Source organism: Oncorhynchus kisutch, linkage group LG28 (assembly GCF_002021735.2).
Source record: "Oncorhynchus kisutch isolate 150728-3 linkage group LG28, Okis_V2, whole genome shotgun sequence".
Classification (NCBI taxonomy): domain Eukaryota; kingdom Metazoa; phylum Chordata; class Actinopteri; order Salmoniformes; family Salmonidae; genus Oncorhynchus; species Oncorhynchus kisutch.
Genome location: NC_034201.2, coordinates 51,197,310 through 51,216,115, shown reverse-complemented (window position 1 = coordinate 51,216,115; position 18,806 = coordinate 51,197,310). Strand labels below are relative to the sequence as shown.

Here is an 18,806-nt window from a genome sequence, read left to right as displayed (position 1 = left end):
GTCCTGAACACTTTCATCAAGGCTCTCTCTGTACTTTTCTCTGTTCATCTTTGCTTCGATTCTGACAAGTCTCCCAGTCCCTGCTGCTGAAAAACATCCCCACAGCATGATGCTGCCACCACCATGCTTCACTGTAGGGTGGTCCCAGGTTTCCACCAGATGTGACGCAGAGCATTCAATCCAAAGAGTTCTATCTTGGTTTCACCAGACCAGAGAATCTTGTTTCTCATGGTCTGAAAGTCTTTAGGTGCCTTTTGGCAAACTCCAAGCAGGCTTTCATCTGGTTACTCAGCATCGCAGTGCTAGAGGCATCACTACAGACCCTGGTTCGATTCCAGGCTTTATCACAACCGGCCGTAATTGGGAGGCCCATAGGTCAGCGCACAATTGGCCCAGCGTCATCTGAGTTAGGGTTTGGCTTTCATTGAAAATAAGAATTTGTTCTTAACTGACTTGCTTAGTTAAATAAAGGTTAAATTAAAAAAATAGAAAAGGCCTGATAAAGAATATCTCTGCACTTTGCTCAGAGAATCTTGTTTCTCTTAGCTGCCTATTGGCAACCTCCAAGCGGGCTGTAATGTGCCTTTTACTGAGGAGTGGCTTCTGTTTGGCCATAAAGGCCTGATTGGTGGAGTGCTGCAGATATGGTCGTCCTCCTGGAAGGTTCTCCCATCTTCACAGAGGAACTCTGTATTTCTGTCAGTGTGACCATTGGATTATTGGTCACCTCCCTGACCAAGATCCTTCTCCCCCGATGGCTCAGTTTGGCCGGGCGTCTTGGTGGTTCCAAACTTTATTTCAGAATGATGGAGACCACTGTGTTCTTAGGGACCTTCAATGCTGCGGAAATGTTTTGGTACCCTTTCCCAGATCTGTGCCTCGACACAATCCTGTCTCGGAGCTCTACGGATAATTCCTTCAACTTCTTGGATTGGTTTTCGCTCTGACATTCACTGTCAACTGTGGGACCTTATATAGACAGGTGTGTGCCTTTCCAAATCATGTCCAATTAATTTAAGTTACCACGGGTGGACTCCAAGCATGTTGTAGAAACATCTCAAGGATGTTTCTTAAGGATGATCAATGGAAACAACACCCAAGCAACATTTTGAGTCTCATAGCAAAGGGTGTGAATACTTATGCAAATAGTTTTTTATTTATTTTGAAAACATTTGCAAAAATGTCTAAAAACCTGTTTTGGCTTTGTCATTATAAGGTATTGTGTGAAGATTGATAATGAAAAAATGTAATTTTATCCATTTTAGAATATGGTTGTAACGTAACAAAATGTGGAAAAAGGGAAGGGGTCTGAATACTCTCTGAATGCATATGAATAACCTCAGTAAACATTTAATTTGGGAGGTATTTCATCTGTTACATGTGTCAAGTCTCCAAATCAGACATAAACAAACTTTCATGACATATAATTAGGCACGCATCCCCATTATTTTGTATAAAATTGTGCAAACTCCAAACATATGCAGTGTGTGTTGGGATATCACTTCGCTCTGAAGCTTGCAGCCTTGCTGGCCGGCTGAAGTGGCTATATAAGGGTCTAATTTTCACTCCCTCAGCTATGAAACACGAAGTTGCCCATGAATGCGTAAATGGAGGGCCAAGGATCGAGGAGAAGAGGATGTTTTGAAATCAGCGCCTCTGTCTTCTGGACAGGTGGATATGGAGGGAACTTGCAGTGACATTCAATCATCTCTCCACTCTCTCCCCAATATAATAATAATAATATATTACATTTAGCAGACACTTTTATCCAAAGCGACTCACAGTCATGCGTGCATACATTTTACGTAGGAGTGGTCCCTGGAATTGAACCCACTACCCTGGTGTTAGAAGCACCATGCTCTACAAATTGAACAACAGAGGACCAGCATAGCCCCGTTCCACTCCCTCTTCCTCATCTCCAGGGTCTGTCTCCTCTCCTCTATTCACCCTCTCCTCCTCTCCTTCCTCTATAGTTTGAACCAGTTTTCTCTTCCTATCTTCTCCTCCCTTCACATCATACCCAGTCCTCTCCTCCTCTCCTCCCTCTATGGTTTGTAGCAGGCAGAGCAGGTCACAGGTTGTGAGTCATTTAGTTTTGGAGAGATGGTGTCTGGGACCACTGACTTTAGGAAATCATTCTCTGTAGCCATGATGTGTTTCACCAGGAAGTTCGCTGCCTCGCTGATGTTGGTGTTTTCCTAAAGGGACACGGCAGAGTAAAACAACAAGGTTAAAAGCTAGTGGCTAGTTTCAGAGTTGCCTTGTTAGGGTTAAACAAAAACAGGTGCTACGTTAACATGGTTCAGTTACTTATATAAACACATTTTCATTGTATGAAATGGCTATGTTTTTCTTGATCCTCACAGTGCATTCGGAAAGTATTCAGACCCCTTGACTTTTTTCTAATTGTGTTACGTTACAGCCTTATTATATTTTTCCTCATTAATCTACAAACAATATACAATAATGACAAAGCGAAAACATGTTTTTAGAAATGTTTGTAAATTCATAAAAAATTTAAAAACAGAAATCCCTTATTTACATCAGTATTCAGTCCCTTTGCTATGAGACTCGGGAATTGAGCTCAGGTGCATCCTGTTTCCAATGTTCATCCTTGAGATGTTTCTACAATTTGATTGGAGTCCATCTGTGGTAAATTCAATTGGTTGGATATGATTTGGAAAGGCACACACCTGTCTATATAAGGTCCCACAGTTTACAGGTGCATGTCAGAGAAAAAACCAGGCCATGAGGTCGAAGGAATTGTCCGTAGAGCTACGAGACAGGATTGTGTTGAGGCACAGATCTGGGGAAGGGAACCAAAAATATTCTGTAGCATTGAAGGTCCCTTAAAACACAGTGGTCTCCATCATTCTTAAATGGAAGAAGTTTGGAACCACCAACACTAGATCCTAGATCTGGATGCCCGGCCAAACTGACCAATCGGGGTGGAATCATGGAGGTGACCAAGAACCCAATGGTCACTCTGACAGAGCTCCAGTGTTGCTCTCTGAAAATAGCTGTGCAGCAGTGCTCCCCATCCAACCTGACAGAGCTTGAGAGGATCTGCAGAGAAGAATGGGAGACACTCCTCAAATAAAGGTGTGCCAAGTTTGTAGCATCACACCCAAGAAGACTCAAGGCTGAAATTGCTGCCGAAGGTGCTTCAACAAAGTACTGAGAAAAGGGTCTGAATGCTAAATGTGATATTTCGTGTTTTTTTTTTTTTAAAGGTTTCTAAAAACCTGTTTCTGCTTTGTCATCGTGGGGTATTGTGATGTCATCGTGGGGTATTGTGATGTCATCGTGGGGTATTGTGATGTCATCGTGGGGTATTGTGATGTCATCGTGGGGTATTGTGATGTCATCGTGGGGTATTGTGATGTCATAGTGGGGTATTGTGATGTCATCGTGGGGTATTGTGATGTCATCGTGGGGTATTGTGATGTCATCGTGGGGTATTGTGATGTCATCGTGGGGTATTGTGATCTCATCGTGGGGTATTGTGATCTCATCGTGGGGTATTGTGATGTCCATCGTGGAGTATTTTGTGAAGATTGATGAGAAAAAAAACGTTCATCCATTTTAGAAGGCTGTAACGTAACAAAATGTGGAAAAAGCCAAAGGGGTCTGAATACTTTCCGTATCCACTGTCCACAGGTCAAACAGCCTGGTTCAACTGATTTAGAGGCAGTGAAAATGTGTAGTGACTGTCTGACTGGACAGCAGCTTAGCCCATGACCTCAATGACCTCTGACCCCTGAAGAACCTCCTAACCCTAAACCCTATCCCTAACCTTAACCCTTAACTTAACCACTCAGAATTATTGCCTAAACTAAAGTTTTAGTTTCACTTTTGTGGAATTTGACTGACAGCTAAGAAACGGCTCCACATGGCGAATTCTGTTGCTGCAGTTACACCACTGGTTGGCATTTTATTTGGAAATTAAGTTGACGTGTTGTATGTGGAGGATGAGGGCTGCAGTAGATATCTCAGATAGGGGGGAGTAAGGCCCATAGAGGGTGGCTGAATGAGGACACCACCCCACAAAGCTGTTGTGCATGTTTTCTGTGTGTGTGTGCACATGGGTGCATATGTGTGTGCATGTGTTTGTGCACATGGGTGCGTATGTGTGTGCATGTGTTTGTGCACATGGGTGCATATGTGTGTGCATGTGTTTGTGCACATGGGTGCATATGTGTGTGCATGTGTTTGTGCACATGGGTGCGTATGTGTGTGTGCATGTGTTTGTGCACATGGGTGCGTATGTGTGTGCATGTGTTTGTGCACATGGGTGCGTATGTGTGTGCATGTGTTTGTGCACATGGGTGCGTATGTGTTTGTGTTCCCACCTTGGCTGAGGTCTCGAACCAGCCCACAAAGCCGTTGTCTTTACAGAACTGGTCCATCTTCACGCCGTTATTGGTCAGAACCTCCCGCCCCTGATCACATTTATTAGCCAATAGGACCGTGGCGATGCTCTGTCCAATAGAGAGGTAAAAGACAAGAAGGTGATGTATGAACAGGATGATTTAAATAGTCCTTTACCATGGTATTACCAACTCACTGTCCTGCACTCACCTCTCTGTTGGTCAGCATGAGTTTAGAGTCCAGGTCCTCCTTCCACTTGGTGATGGCTTCGAAGGTAGTGGGCCGTGTCACGTCAAACACGATGAACGCCCCCATGGCCTCTCGGTAGTACACACGGGTCATGTTCCCAAACCGCTCCTGACCTACAGGGGAGAGAGAGACAGAGATATACTGTTATTGTAACAGTTGGGATTTGAACCATTTTCACCCACACGGTAACCAGAAATTAGACCAAGAGGACATCCTTGTGATCAAAGGATGACAATTGGGTTCTATGTCTCAGGCAGGACCGCTCAGTAACATTGTCTCTATGTCTCAGGCAGGACCGCTCAGTAACATTGTCTCTATGTCTCAGGCAGGACCGCTCAGTAACATTATCTTCTATGTCTCAGGCAGGACCGCTCAGTAACATTATCTTCTATGTCTCAGGACTGCTCGGTAACATTATCTTCTATGTCTCAGGCAGGACTGCTCAGTAACATTATCTTCTATGTCTCAGGCAGGACTGCTCAGTAACATTATCTTCTATGTCTCAGGACCGCTCAGTAACATTATCTTCTATGTCTCAGGACCGCTCAGTAACATTATCTTCTATGTCTCAGGACTACTTAGTAACATTATCTTCTATGTCTCAGGCAGGACTGCTCAGTAACATTATCTTCTATGTCTCAGGCAGGACTGCTCAGTAACATTATCTTCTATGTCTCAGGCAGGACTGCTCAGTAACATTATCTTCTATGTCTCAGGACTGCTCAGTAACATTATCTTCTATGTCTCAGGACTGCTCAGTAACATTATCTTCTATGTCTCAAGCAGGACTGCTCAGTAACATTATCTTCTATGTCTCAGGCAGGACCGCTCAGTAACATTATCTTCTATGTCTCAGGACTGCTCAGTAACATTATCTTCCATGTCTCAGGCAGGACTGCTCAGTAACATTATCTTCTATGTCTCAGGACTGTTCAGTAACATTATCTTCCATGTCTCAGGCAGGACTTCTCAGTATTGCTGGTTTTCCTTAGTGATGAGTGTAGCTACTACAGTCGTGGCCAAAAGTTTTGAGAATGACACAAATATTAAGTTTGCTGCCTCAGTGTCTTTAGATATTTTTGTCAGATGTTACTATGGAATACTGAAGTATAATTACAAGCATTTCATAAGTATCGAAGGATTTTATTGACAATTACATGAAGTTAATGCAAAGAGTCAATATTTGCAGTGTTGACCCTTGACCTTAGTTATCACTTTTGCCTTGTGGCAAGGTGCTCCATCATGCTGGAAAAGGCATTGTTCGTCACCAAACTGTTCCTGGATGTTTTGGGAGAAGTTGCTCTCGGAGGATATGTTGGTACCATTCTTTATTCATGGCTGTGTTCTTAGGCAAAATTGTGAGTGAGCCCACTCCCTTGGCTGAGAAGCAACCCCACACATGAATTGTCCCAGGATGCTTTACTGTTGGCATGACACAGGACTGATGGTAGCGCTCACCTTGTCTTCTCCGGACAAACTTTTTTCCGGATGCCCCAAACAATCGGAAAGGGGATTCATCAGAGAAAATGACTTTACCCCAGTCCTCAGCAGCCCAATCCCTGTACCTTTTGCAGAATATCAGTCTTTCCCTGATGTTTTTCCTGGAGAGAAGTGTCTTCTTTGCTGCCATTCATGACACCAGGCCATCCTCCAAAGGTCTTCGCATCACTGTGTGTGTGGATGCACTCACACCTGCCTGCTGCCATTCCCGAGCAAGCTCTGTACTGGTGGTGCCCTGATCCTACAGCTGAATCAACTTTAGGAGACGGACCTGGCGCTTGCTGGACTTTCTTGCGCGCCCTGAAGCCTTCTTCACAACAATTGAACCGCTCTCCTTGAAGTTCTTGAGGATCCGATAAATGGTTGATTTAGGTCCATGCTAAATCAACCATGCTAGGTAAAGCTCCGCCTTATCTGAGTTCACTGGTCACGATGGCAACACCCCCCCGTAGCACGCACTCCAGCAGGTGTATCTCACTGATCATCCCTAAAGCCAACACCTCATTTGGCCGCCTTTCGTTCCAATTCTCTGCTGCCTGCGACTGGAACGAATTGCAAAAATCGCTGAAGTTGGAGACTTTTATCTCCCTCACCAACTTCAAACATCAGCTATCTGAGCAGCTAACCGATCGCTGCAGCTGTACATAGTCTATCGGTAAATAGCCCACCCAATTTACCTACCTCATCCCCATACTGTTTATATTTATTTACTTTTCTGCTCTTTTGCACACCAATATCTCTACCTGTACATGACCATCTGATCATTTATCACTCCAGTGTTAATCTGCTGAATTGTAATTATTCGCCTATCTCCTCATGCCTTTTGCACACAATGTATATAGACTCTCTTTTCTTTTTTTCTACTGTCTAATTGACTTGTTAATTGTTTACTCCATGTGTAACTCTGTGTTGTCTGTTCACACTGCTATGCTTTATCTTGGCCAGGTCGCAGTTGCAAATGAGAACTTGTTCTCAACTAGCCTACCTGGTTAAATAAAGGTGGAAAAAAAGGTGTCAGCAATATCCTTGCCTGTGAAGCCCTTTTTGTGCAAAGCAATGATGGTGGCACGTGTTTCCTTGCAGGTAACCATTATTAATTAACAGAGGTTGAACAATGATTCCAAGCACCACCCTCCTTTTGAAGCTTCCAGTCTGTTATTCGAACTCAATCAGCATGTCAGAGTGATCTCGAGCCTTGTCCTCGTCAACACTCACACCTGTGTTAACGAGAGAATCACTGACATGATGTCAGCTCGTCCTTTTGTGGCAGGGCTGAAATGCAGTGGACATTTGGAGATTCAGTTCATTTGCATGGCAAAGAGGGACTTTGCAATTAATTGCAATTCATCTGATCACTCTTCATAACATTCTGGAGTATATGCAAATTGCCATCATTCAAACTGAGGCAGCAGACTTTGTGAAAATGTATATTTGTGTCATTCTCAAAACTTTTGGCCATGACTGTACTCTTGAAAACAGTCAGCTAGCTACAGCTGATTCCATTCTATTGTCTAGGGGACTAACAGCAAATCAGTGGATAATGTGGTTATATTAGTGGCCATTCCAGAGACAGTTAACAGTCTCCACATTCCATCTTGAACAGACCCATTCCAGAGACAGTTAACAGTCTCCACATTCCATCTTGAACAGACCCATTCCAGAGTGAATTAACAGTCTCCACATTCCATCTTGAACAGACCCATTCCAGAGTGAATTAACAGTCTCCACATTCCATCTTGAACAGACCCATTCCAGAGACAGTGAACAGTCTCCACATTCCATCTTGAACAGACCCATTCCAGAGACAGTTAACAGTCTCCACATTCCATCTTGAACAGACCCATTCCAGAGTGAGTTAACAACAGTCTTCACATTCCCAGTCATTACATAGGCTAGGCCCAGTGAAGCAGCATATTCTGCAAGTCTGAGTCTGGTCTAGTCTGGTCTAGTGTAGTCTAGCCTGGTTTGGTGTAGTCTAGCCTGGTCTGGTGTAGTCTAGCCTGGTCTGGTGTAGTCTAACCTGGTCTGGTGTAGTCTAGTCTGGTCTAGTGTAGTAAAGCCTGGTCTGGTATAGTCTAGCCTGGTCTGGTGTAGTCTAACCTGGTCTGGTGTAGTCTAGTATGGTCTAGTGTAGTCTAGCCTGGTCTGGTGTAGTCTAGCCTGGTCTGGTGTAGTCTAGTGTAGTCTAGCCTGGTCTGGTGTAGTCTAGCCTGGTCTGGTGTAGTCTAGTGTAGTCTAGCCTGGTCTGGTGTAGTCTAGTGTAGTCTAGCCTGGTCTGGTGTAGTCTAGTGTAGTCTAGCCTGGTCTGGTGTAGTCTAGCCTGGTCTGGTGTAGTCTAGTGTAGTCTAGCCTGGTCTGGTGTAGTCTAGCCTGGTCTGGTGTAGTCTAACCTGGTCTGGTGTAGTCTAACCTGGTCTGGTGTAGTCTAACCTGGTCTGGTGTAGTCTAGTATGGTCTAGTGTAGTCTAGCCTGGTCTGGTGTAGTCTAACCTGGTCAGGTGTAGTCTAGTATGGTCTAGTGTAGTCTAGCCTGGTCTGGTGTAGTCTAACCTGGTTTGGTGTAGTCTAGCCTGGTCTGGTGTAGTCTAGCCTGGTCTGGTGTAGTCTAACCTGGTCTGGTGTAGTCTAGTATGGTCTGGTGTAGTCAAGCCTGGTCTGGTATAGTCTAGCCTGGTCTGGTGTAGTCTAACCTGGTCTGGTGTAGTCTAGTATGGTCTAGTGTAGTCTAGCCTGGTCTGGTGTAGTCTAGCCTGGTCTGGTGTAGTCTAGTGTAGTCTAGCCTGGTCTGGTGTAGTCTAGCCTGGTCTGGTGTAGTCTAGTGTAGTCTAGCCTGGTCTGGTGTAGTCTAGTGTAGTCTAGCCTGGTCTGGTGTAGTCTAGTATGGTCTAGTTTATTTTTTATTAATTTCTTTATTTCACCTTTGTTTAACCAGGTAGGCTAGTTGAGAACACCTTTGTTTAACCAGGTAGGCTAGTTGAGAACACCTTTATTTAACCAGGTAGGCTAGTTGAGAACACCTTTATTTAACCAGGTAGGCTAGTTGAGAACACCTTTATTTAACCAGGTAGGCCAGTTGAGAACACCTTTATTTAACCAGGTAAGCTAGTTGAGAACAAGTTCTCATTTACAACTGAGACCTGGCCAAGATCAAGCAAAGCAGTGCGACAGAAACAACACAGAGTTACACATGGAATAAACAAGCGTACAGTCAATAACACAATAGAAAAAATGTCTATATACAGTGTGTGTTTGAGGAGGCAAGGCAATAAATAGGCCATGTTAGCAAAGTTATTACAATTTAGCAGATTAAGACTGGAGTGATAGATGAGCAGATGATGATGAGCAGACGATGGTGTGTAAAGTACTGATACTGGTGTGCAAAAAGAGTAGTAGAGTAAATAAAAACAATATGGGGATGAGGTAGGTAGATTGAGTGGGCTATTTACAGATGGACTATGTACAGCTGCAGCGATCGGTTAGCTCCTCAGATAGCTGATGTTTAAAGTTAGTGAGGGAAATCTAAGTCTCCAACTTCAGCGATTTTTGCAATTCGTTCCAGTCATTGGCAGCAGAGAACTGGAACGAAAGGCGGCCAAAGGAAGTGTTGGCTTTGGGGATGATCAGTGACATATACCTGCTGGAGCGCGTGCTACGGGTGGGTGTTGTTATCATGACCAGTGAGCTGAGATAAGGCAGAGCTTTACCTAGCATAGACTTATAGATGACCTGGAGCCAGTGGGTTTGGCGAGGAATATGTAGCGAGGGCCAGCCGACTAGAGCATACAGGTCGCAGTGGTGGGTGGTATAAGGTGCTTTGGTAACAAAACGGACTACATCCAATTTGCTGAGTTGGAAGCTATTTTGTAGATGACATCGCCGAGTCGAGGATCGGTAGGATAGTCAGTTTTACTAGGGTAAGTTTGGCGGCATGAGTGAGTGAAGGAGGCTTTGTTGTGAAATTGGAAGTCGATTCTAGATTTAACTTTGGATTGGAGATGTTTAATATGACTCTGGAAGGAGAGTTTACAGTCTAGCCAGACACCCAGGTATTTGTAGTTGTCCATGTATTCTAGGTCAGAACCGTCCAGAGTAGTGATGCTAGTCGGGTGGATGGGAGCGGGCAGCGAATGGTTGAAAAGCATGCATTTGGTTTTGCTAGTGTTTAAGAGCAGTAGGAGGCCACGGAAGGAGTGTTGGAGGTTAGTTAACACAGTGTCCAAAGAAGGGTCAGATGTATACAGAATGGTGTAGTCTGTGTAGAGGTGGATTAGAGAATCACCAGTAGCAAGAGCGACATCATTGATGTATACAGAGAAAAGAGTCTTTTGAACCCTGTGGCACCCCCATAGAGACTGCCAGAGGTCCGGACAACAGGTCCTCTGATTTGACACACTGAACTCTGTCTGCGAAGTAGTTGGTGAACCAGGCGAGGCAATCATTTGAGAAACCAAGGCTGTTGAGTCTGCCAATAAGAATACGATGATTGACAGAGTCGAAAGCCTTGGCCAGGTCGATGAAGACGGCTGCACAGTATTGTCTTTTATCAATTGCGGTTATGATATCGTTTAGTACCTTGAGCGTGGCTGGGGTGCACCCATGACCAGCTCGGAAACCGGATTGCACAGTGGAGAAGTTACTGTGGGATTTGAAATGGTCAGTGATCTGTTTATTAACTTGGCTTTCAAAGACTTTAGACTTTAGTCTAGTATGGTCTGGTGTAGTCTAGTATGGTCTGGTGTAGTCTAGTGTGGTCTGGTGTAGTCTAGTATGGTCTGATGTAGTCTAGTCTGGTCTGGTGTAGTCTAGTCTGGTCTGATGTAGTCTAGTCTGGTCTGGTGTAGTCTATTTATGTCTGGTGTGGTCTTGTCTGGTTTGTCTAGTCGGGTCTGTCTAGTCTGGTCTAGTATGGTCTGTCTGGTCTGTCTAGTCTGGTCTGTCTGGTCTGTTCTGTCTAGTTTAGTCTAGTATGGTCTGGTGTAGTCTAGTCTGGTCTAGTGTAGTCTAGTATGGTCTGGTGTAGTCTGGGCTAGTGTAGTCTAGTATGGTCTGGTGTAGTCTGGGCTAGTGTAGTCTAGTCTGGTCTGGTGTAGTCTAGTCTGTTCTGGTGTAGTCTAGTGTGGTCTAGTATAGTCTAGTGTGGTCTAGTGTAGACTAGTCTGGTCTGGTGTAGTCTAGTATGGTCTGGTGTAGTCTAGTGTAGTCTGGTGTAATCTAGTATGGTCTGGTGTAGTCTAGTATGGTCTGGTGTAGTCTGGTGTGGTCTGGTGTAGTCTAGTGTGGTCTGTCTGGTTTGGTGTAATCTAGTCAGATCTGTCTGGTCTGTCTATTGTAGTCTAGTCTGGTCTGGTGTAGTCTAGTATGGTCTGGTGTAGTCTAGTCTGGTCTTGTCTGGTCTGTCTAGTCTGGTCTGTCTAGTCTGGTCTGTCTGGTCTGTCTAGTCTGGTCTAGTCTGGTCTGGTGTAGTCCAGTTTGGTCTGGTGTAGTCTAGTGTGGTCTAGTGTAGTCTGGTGTGGTCTAGTGTAGACTAGTATGGTCTGGGGTAGTCTAGTATGGTCTGGTGTAGTGTGGTCTGGTGTAGTCTAGTGTGGTCTACTGTATTGACACTTTGCCTGTTGGTTCGTCGCAGAGCACAGCAGAATTTCTTATAAGCTTCCCGCACCTTGAAAGCAGCAGCTCTATGTCAAGACTTCCACCGAATTTGGTCCCTCTCCTTGTTCGGCGGTCGACGTCACCGACCTTCTAGCCATCGCTGATCCATGTTTTATTTTCCATTGGTTTTGTCTTGTCTACCATCACACCTGGTTCCAACCCCATCAATTACATGTTGTGTATTTAACCCTCTGTTTCTCCCATTGTCCTTGTCGGTGGTTGTTTGTTGTATGTATTGGTGCTAGTTATGTTCTGGTGTGCGATGGGTTTTGCAGGCCTCTTATTTTATTTAGTCGATTTTGGTTTTCTGAGTGTTTGTATATGCATTAAACTGCTCAGTTTTACACCAAGTTCACTCTCCTGCGCCTGACTTCCCGGACTTCCCTTCCCAGCTCAGTGCGAATGTTGCCTGTAATCCATGGCTTCTGATTGGGGTATGTAAGTACAGTCACTGTGGGGACGACGTCCTCGATGCACTTATTGATAAAGCCAATGACTGATGTGGTGTATTCCTCAATGCCATCGGAGGAATCCTGAAACATGTTCCAGTCTGCAAAACAGTCCAGTAGTTTATCATCTGCTTCATCTGACCACTTTTTTATAGACCAGAGTCACTGGTGCTTCCTGCTTACATTTTAGCTTGTAAGCAGGAATCAGGAGGATAGAGTTGGGGTCGGATTTATCAGGGTGAGAGAGAGTCAACTCTGTGTTTGAAGTCGACTCTGTGTTCGGAGTCAACTCTCTGAGTTTAGAGTCAACTCTCTGAGTTGAGAGTCAACTCTGAGTTTAGAGGCAACTCTCTGAGATTAGTCAACTCTCTGAGTTTAGAGTCAACTCTCTGAGTTTAGTCAACTCTCTGAGTTTAGAGTCAACTCTCTGTGTTTAGAGTCAACTCTCTGAGTTTAGAGTCAACTCTCTGAGATTAGTCAACTCTCTGAGTTTTCGAGTCAACTCTCTGTGTTTAGAGTCAACTCTCTGAGTTTAGAGGCAACTCTCTGAGATTAGTCAACTCTCTGAGTTTAGAGTCAACTCTCTGAGTTTAGTCAACTCTCTGAGTTTAGAGTCAACTCTCTGAGTTTAGTCAACTCTCTGAGTTTAGAGTCAACTCTCTGATATTAGTCAACTCTCTGAGTTTAGTCAACTCTCTGAGTTTAGTCAACCCTCTGAGATTAGTCAACTCTCTGAGTTTAGAGTCAACTCTCTGAGTTTAGTCAACTCTCTGAGTTTAGAGTCAACTCTCTGAGTTTAGTCAACTCTCTGAGTTTAGAGTCAACTCTCTGAGTTTAGAGTCAACTCTCTGTCTCTAGAGTCAACTCTCTGTGTTTAGAGTCAACTCTCTGAGTTTAGAGTCAACACTCTGTGTTTAGAGTCAACTCTCTGAGTTTAGAGTAAACTCTCTGAGTTTAGAGTCAACTCTCTGAGTTTAGAGTCAACTCTCTGAGTTTAGTCAACTCTCTGAGTTTAGAGTCAACTCTCTGTGTTTAGTCAACTCTCTGAGTTTAGAGTCAACTCTCTGAGTTTAGTCAACTATCTGAGTTTAGAGTCAACTCTCTGAGTTTAGAGTCAACTCTCTGAGTTTAGAGTCAACTCTCTGAGTTTAGAGTCAACTCTCTGAGTTTAGAGTCAACTCTCTGTGTTTAGTCAACTCTCTGAGATTAGTCAACTCTCTGAGTTTAGAGTCAACTCTCTGAGATTAGAGTCAACTCTCTGAGTTTAGAGTCAACTCTCTGAGTTTAGAGTCAACTCTCTGTGTTTAGAGTCAACTCTCTGTGTTTAGAGTCAACTCTCTGAGTTTAGAGTAAACTCTCTGAGTTTAGAGTCAACTCTCTGAGTTTAGAGTCAACTCTCTGAGTTTAGTCAACTCTCTGAGTTTAGAGTCAACTCTCTGTGTTTAGTCAACTCTCTGAGTTTAGAGTCAACTCTCTGAGTTTAGTCAACTATCTGAGTTTAGAGTCAACTCTCTGAGTTTAGAGTCAACTCTGAGTTTAGAGTCAACTCTCTGAGTTTAGAGTCAACTCTCTGAGTTTAGAGTCAACTCTCTGTGTTTAGTCAACTCTCTGAGATTAGTCAACTCTCTGAGTTTAGAGTCAACTCTCTGAGATTAGAGTCAACTCTCTGTGTTTAGTCACACACACACACACACACACACACACACACACACACACACACACACACACACACACACACACACACACACACACACACACACACAGGATGGCAATGTAGGTTACTGTATTCTATTTTGTCCTATTTTCAAACAAAACAAGTAACATTTTAATATTAAGTGATAATAGTAAAATGCAGATGAATAATGCGTAGCTGGTGACTCACATTAGATATCAGGGCAAGTGGAGAAGAGGAAATGGAACAACGACAGAGGTGGAGAAGAGGAACAGAGGTTGTATTTCAGGCCCTGGTTGTTGTGTAAAAAAAACAGCTGTCATAACTGACTCAAAAGAGAGTATCTGTCTGCCTGCCTGCCTGTGTACCTGTCTATCTGTCTGCCTGTCTGCCTGTGTGCCTGTCTATCTGTCTGCCTGCCTGCCTGCCTGTCTGTCTGTCTGTCTGTCTGCCTGTCTGCCTGTCTGTGTGCCTGTCTATCTGTCTGTCTGTCTGTCTGCCTGTCGCCTGTCTGTGTGCCTGTCTATCTGTCTGTCTGTCTGTCTGTCTGCCTGTGTGCCTGTCTATCTATCTGTCTGTCTGTCTGCCTGTGTACCTGTCTATCTGTATGCCTGCCTGTCTATCTGTCTGTCTGTCTGTCTGCCTGTGTGCCTGTATCTGTCTGTCTGCCTGCCGGTGTGCCTGTCTATCTGTCTGCCTGTGTGCCTGTCTATCTGTCTGTCTGTCTGTCTGCCTGTGTGCATGTCTATATGTTTGTCTGTCTGTCTGCCTGTGTGCCTGTCTATATGTCTGTCTGCCTGCCTGCCTGTCTATCTGTCTGTCTGTCTGCCTGCCTGTGTGCCTGTCTGTCTGTCTGTCTGCCTGCTGTGTGCCTGTCGGCCTGTCTGTCTGTCTGCCTGCTGTCTGTCTGTCTGTCTGTCTGTCTGTCTGTCTGTCTGTCTGTCTGTCTGTCTGTCTGTCTGTCTGTCTGTCTGTCTGTCTGTCTGTCTGTGTGCCTGTCTGTCTGTCTGCCTGCCTGCCTGCCTGCCTGCCTGTGTGCATGTCTGTCTGTCTGCTTGTCTGTCTGTCTGTCTGTCGATCTGTCTGCCTGCCTGTCTGTCTGCCTGTCTGCCTGTCTGTGTGCCTGATGAGGAGAGTATCTATTTGTCTGTCTGTCTGTCTGGATGGCTGGCTGTCTGTGTGTATGTCTTCTATCTGTCTGTCTGTTTGGCTGTCTGTATGTATGTCTTCTGTCTTCTGTCTGTTGTGACAAACCTTTTCTTCTTGTATTGTCATTAGTGTCACAAGAGTTTTGATGGGATAAAAAGTTGATATAGTAATATTGTATTGTTCATGAACAGACAGCCAAGGCTGTAAAGACAGTTATCGGCAGACAGGTAGGAAGTGAGACAAGTACTGTGTGTGTGTGTGTGTGTGTGTGTGTGTGTGTGTGTGTGTGTGTGTGTGTGTGTGTGTGTGTGTGTGTGTGTGTGTGTGTTTACAATGGTTCTACTGTGACTTGCCCATAAACCTCCCTCACATGGGCTCACATGATCCCACCAATACCTCCACGAGATAGATGAACCGTGAGAGAGAGAGAGAGAGAGAGAGAGAGAGAGAGAGAGAGAGAGAGAGAGAGAGAGGAAAGTCATACGCTACATCAAATACAGAGAGTTTCTCCAACAGAGATAGTTCTTGAACTCTTCAACCCTGATCCATTAACTTTTCAACCCTGATCCATGAACTCTGATGGAACCACAGCTTTAACCCACCAGAACCAACAGGAATGATGAACACATGTTACATATTAAGATGCTGCAACTCCACATTCCATTTTGTACTTGGCTGAAACGCAGCCTAGGCTCTCTTCTTGTACTCAATACAAAGTGTGTGGACACCTGCTCGTTGAACATCTCATTCCAAAATCATGGGCATTGATATGGAGTTGGTCCCCCCTTTGCAGCTATAACAGCCTCCACTCTTCTGGGAAGGCTTTCCACTAGATGTAGGAACATTGCTGCTATAACAGCCTCCACTCTTCTGGGAAGGCTTTCCACTAGTTGTTAGAACATTGCTGCTATAACAGCCTCCACTCTTCTGGGAAGGATTTCCACTAGATGTTGGGAACATTGCTGCTATAACAGCCTCCAGTATTCTGGGAAGGCTTTCCACTAGATGTTGGGAACATTGCTGCTATAACAGCTTCCACTCTTCTGGGAAGGCTTTCCACTAGATGTTGGGAACATTGCTGCTATAACAGCCTCCAGTCTTCTAGGAAGGCTTTCCACTAGATGTTGGTATATTGCTGCGAGGACTTGCTTCCATTCAGCCAAAAGAGGTGTTGTTGGGCGATTAGGCCTGGCTCTCAGTCGGTGTCCCAATTCATCCCAAATGTGTTCAATGGGGTTGAGGTCAGGACTGTAGGACAGTCAAGTTCTTCCACGCCGATCTCGACAAACCTTTTCTGTACGGACCTCGCTTTGTGCACAGGGGGATTGTCATGCAAAAACAGGAAATGGCCACAAAGTTGGAAGCACAGAATCATCTAGAATGCCATTGTATGCTATAGAGTTACGATTTCCCTTCCCTGGAACTAAGGTGCCTACCATGAAAAACAGCCCCAGACCATTATTCCTCATCCACCAAACTTTACAGCTGGCACTATGCATTGGGGTGGGTAGCGTTCTCCTGGCATCCACCAAACCCAGATTTGTCCGTTGGACTGCCAGATGGTGAAGTGTGATTCAGCACTCCAGAGAACGCGTTTCCACTGCTCCAGAGTCCAATACCGGTGAGCTTTACTCCACTCCAGCCGACGCTTGGCATTGCGCATGGTGATTTTAGGATTATGTGCGTCTGCTCTGCCATTGAAACGCATTTCATGAAGCTCCCGACGAACCGTTTTGTGCTGACGTTACTTCCAGAGAAAGTTTGGAACTCGGTAGTGAGTGTTGTAACTGAGGACAGACGATTTCTACGCACTACGTTCTTCAGCACTCTGAGGTCCCGTTCTGTTGGCTTGTGTGGCCTGCCACCTCGCGGCTGAACCGTTGTTGCTCCTAGATGTTTCCACTTCACATAACAGCAGAACAGCACAGTTGACCAGGGCAGCTCTAGCGAGGCAGAAATTTCACTAGCTGACTTGTTGGAAAGGTGTTATTGTGAAGCGCTAGAGCTTTACACTTTGAAAGTCACTGAGTTCTTCAGTAAGGCCAGTTTACTGCCAATGTTTGTCTATGGAGATTGCATGGCTGCATCCTCAATTTTATACACCTGTGAGCAATTGGTGTGGCTGAAATAGCCAAATCCACTCATTTGAAGGGGTGTCCACATACTGTTGACCCTGTAGCGTACATTATCATTCCCACCTGTCCATTTTATTAAATTAATATAATACAGACAGTCATTCAACATCATTCTCAATGGTTTCTCAGTGCTTCAAATAGAATAACAAGAGTTTTTCCCCAATAAGATGTCGTGTTGCCCAACAGCTGTTAACCATATAAATAACCTTTTTCTTGTATGAACGAAGTTGACAAAAAGGTTTGGATAAATATGTGTTCTAATTGATGGCGATAGCTTTAATTGATAGAGAGGCATACAAGTATAACAGAAGTTGAGATAAGAAGCATGATTACTTAGTAGGCTAGATAAGGAGCAGTCTATCCTACCGGCGATGTCCCAAAGTTGTAGCCGGACCGTCTCAGAGTCCCAGTTCAGGACCTTCAGGGCGAAATCCACGCCGATGGTGGCTCGGTAGTTGGTGGAGTAAGTCTGATGGACATACCGCTTAATGATGGAGGTCTTCCCCACACCCAAGTCCCCGATCACCAACACCTGGAACACAGAACACAAGCAGACCCACATCATTATCATCATCCTCTATTAGAAATCACCCATCATTCTCCACTATAGGCCTAAATCACAAGACATTTAATTCAAAATATCTATCTTATCACAATAACTTAATAAATACATGGAAAATATAAATACGAGGTTACCTTGTACAGGTGTTCCTTCCCGGGGTTCTGCATCCCGACGGTTGTAAACAGGGGAAGTCGTTGGTTGGTCATGCCAGTTTGAGGTATTGTTGCCCCTGTAGTTTAATCATATGTTTAGAAGGAAACTGTGTGTTTGGTTCTAAATTTCCTTTTAAATAGCAGTTCCCTTTCTTCTCTCCTCTCCTCTCTGCTCTGCTCTTCTCGCAAGCACACACACACACACAAACACACACACACCCGGTAGGGAGGAATGCCTAGCTGCGGGAACATGTGACCCAGGAGCAGCAGCTCTGGTATCGCCTCGTGCCTCGGGGAGGGAGACACACGCTAGGAAGCTCGTGAGAGGCACATTCATGTTGAGATGTCATGGCTGCGTCACGGGAGATTGTAAAGAACATCATCTGGTTGTTAACCAACAATACCGGCTCTGTGACCGGCTGCCATTACGGCTCCTCTAATACAAGTAGCTTACAGTCCACTACAATCACTGTGGCCGGCTGCCATTACGGCTCCTCTAATACAAGTAGCTTACAGTCCACTACAATCACTGTGGCCGGCTGCCATTATGGCTCCTCTAATACAAGTAGCTTACAGTCCACTACAATCACTGTGACCGGGTGCCATTACGGCTCCTCTAATACAAGTAGCTTACAGTCCACTACAATCACTGTGACCGGCTGCCATTACGGCTCCTCTAATACAAGTAGCTTACAGTCCACTACAATCACTGTGACCGGCTGCCATTATGGCTCATCTAATACAAGTAGCTTACAGTCCACTACAATCACTGTGACCGGCTGCCATTACGGCTCCACTAATACAAGTAGCTTACAGTCCACTACAATCACTGTGACCGGCTGCCATTACGGCTCCTCTAATACAAGTAGCTTACAGTCTACTACAATCACTGTGACCGGCTGCCATTACGGCTCCTCT

The 18,806-nt window shown here is 44.9% G+C and overlaps 1 protein-coding gene across 2 annotated transcripts; it reads right to left on the bottom strand.

The window, feature by feature from the left end:
* Positions 1–1,324: 1,324 nt before the first annotated feature.
* rab38b (RAB38b, member of RAS oncogene family) lies at positions 1,325–18,194 on the bottom strand. 2 transcript variants are annotated; one of them, XM_031808580.1, is made up of 5 exons: positions 17,871–18,194; positions 17,541–17,706; positions 4,582–4,733; positions 4,353–4,481; positions 1,325–2,198 (listed from the first exon to the last, which is right to left on the bottom strand). In XM_031808580.1, the coding sequence occupies exons 1-5, from the start codon at positions 17,940–17,942 to the stop codon at positions 2,046–2,048; spliced, it is 672 nt and encodes a 223-aa protein (XP_031664440.1). In that variant the 5' UTR covers positions 17,943–18,194; the 3' UTR covers positions 1,325–2,045. The 2 variants fall into 2 exon arrangements, with proteins under 2 accessions (XP_031664440.1, XP_031664439.1); XM_031808579.1 differs by having other exon boundaries at positions 17,508–17,706; positions 17,871–18,156.
* Between the last annotated feature and the right edge of the window lie 612 nt (positions 18,195–18,806).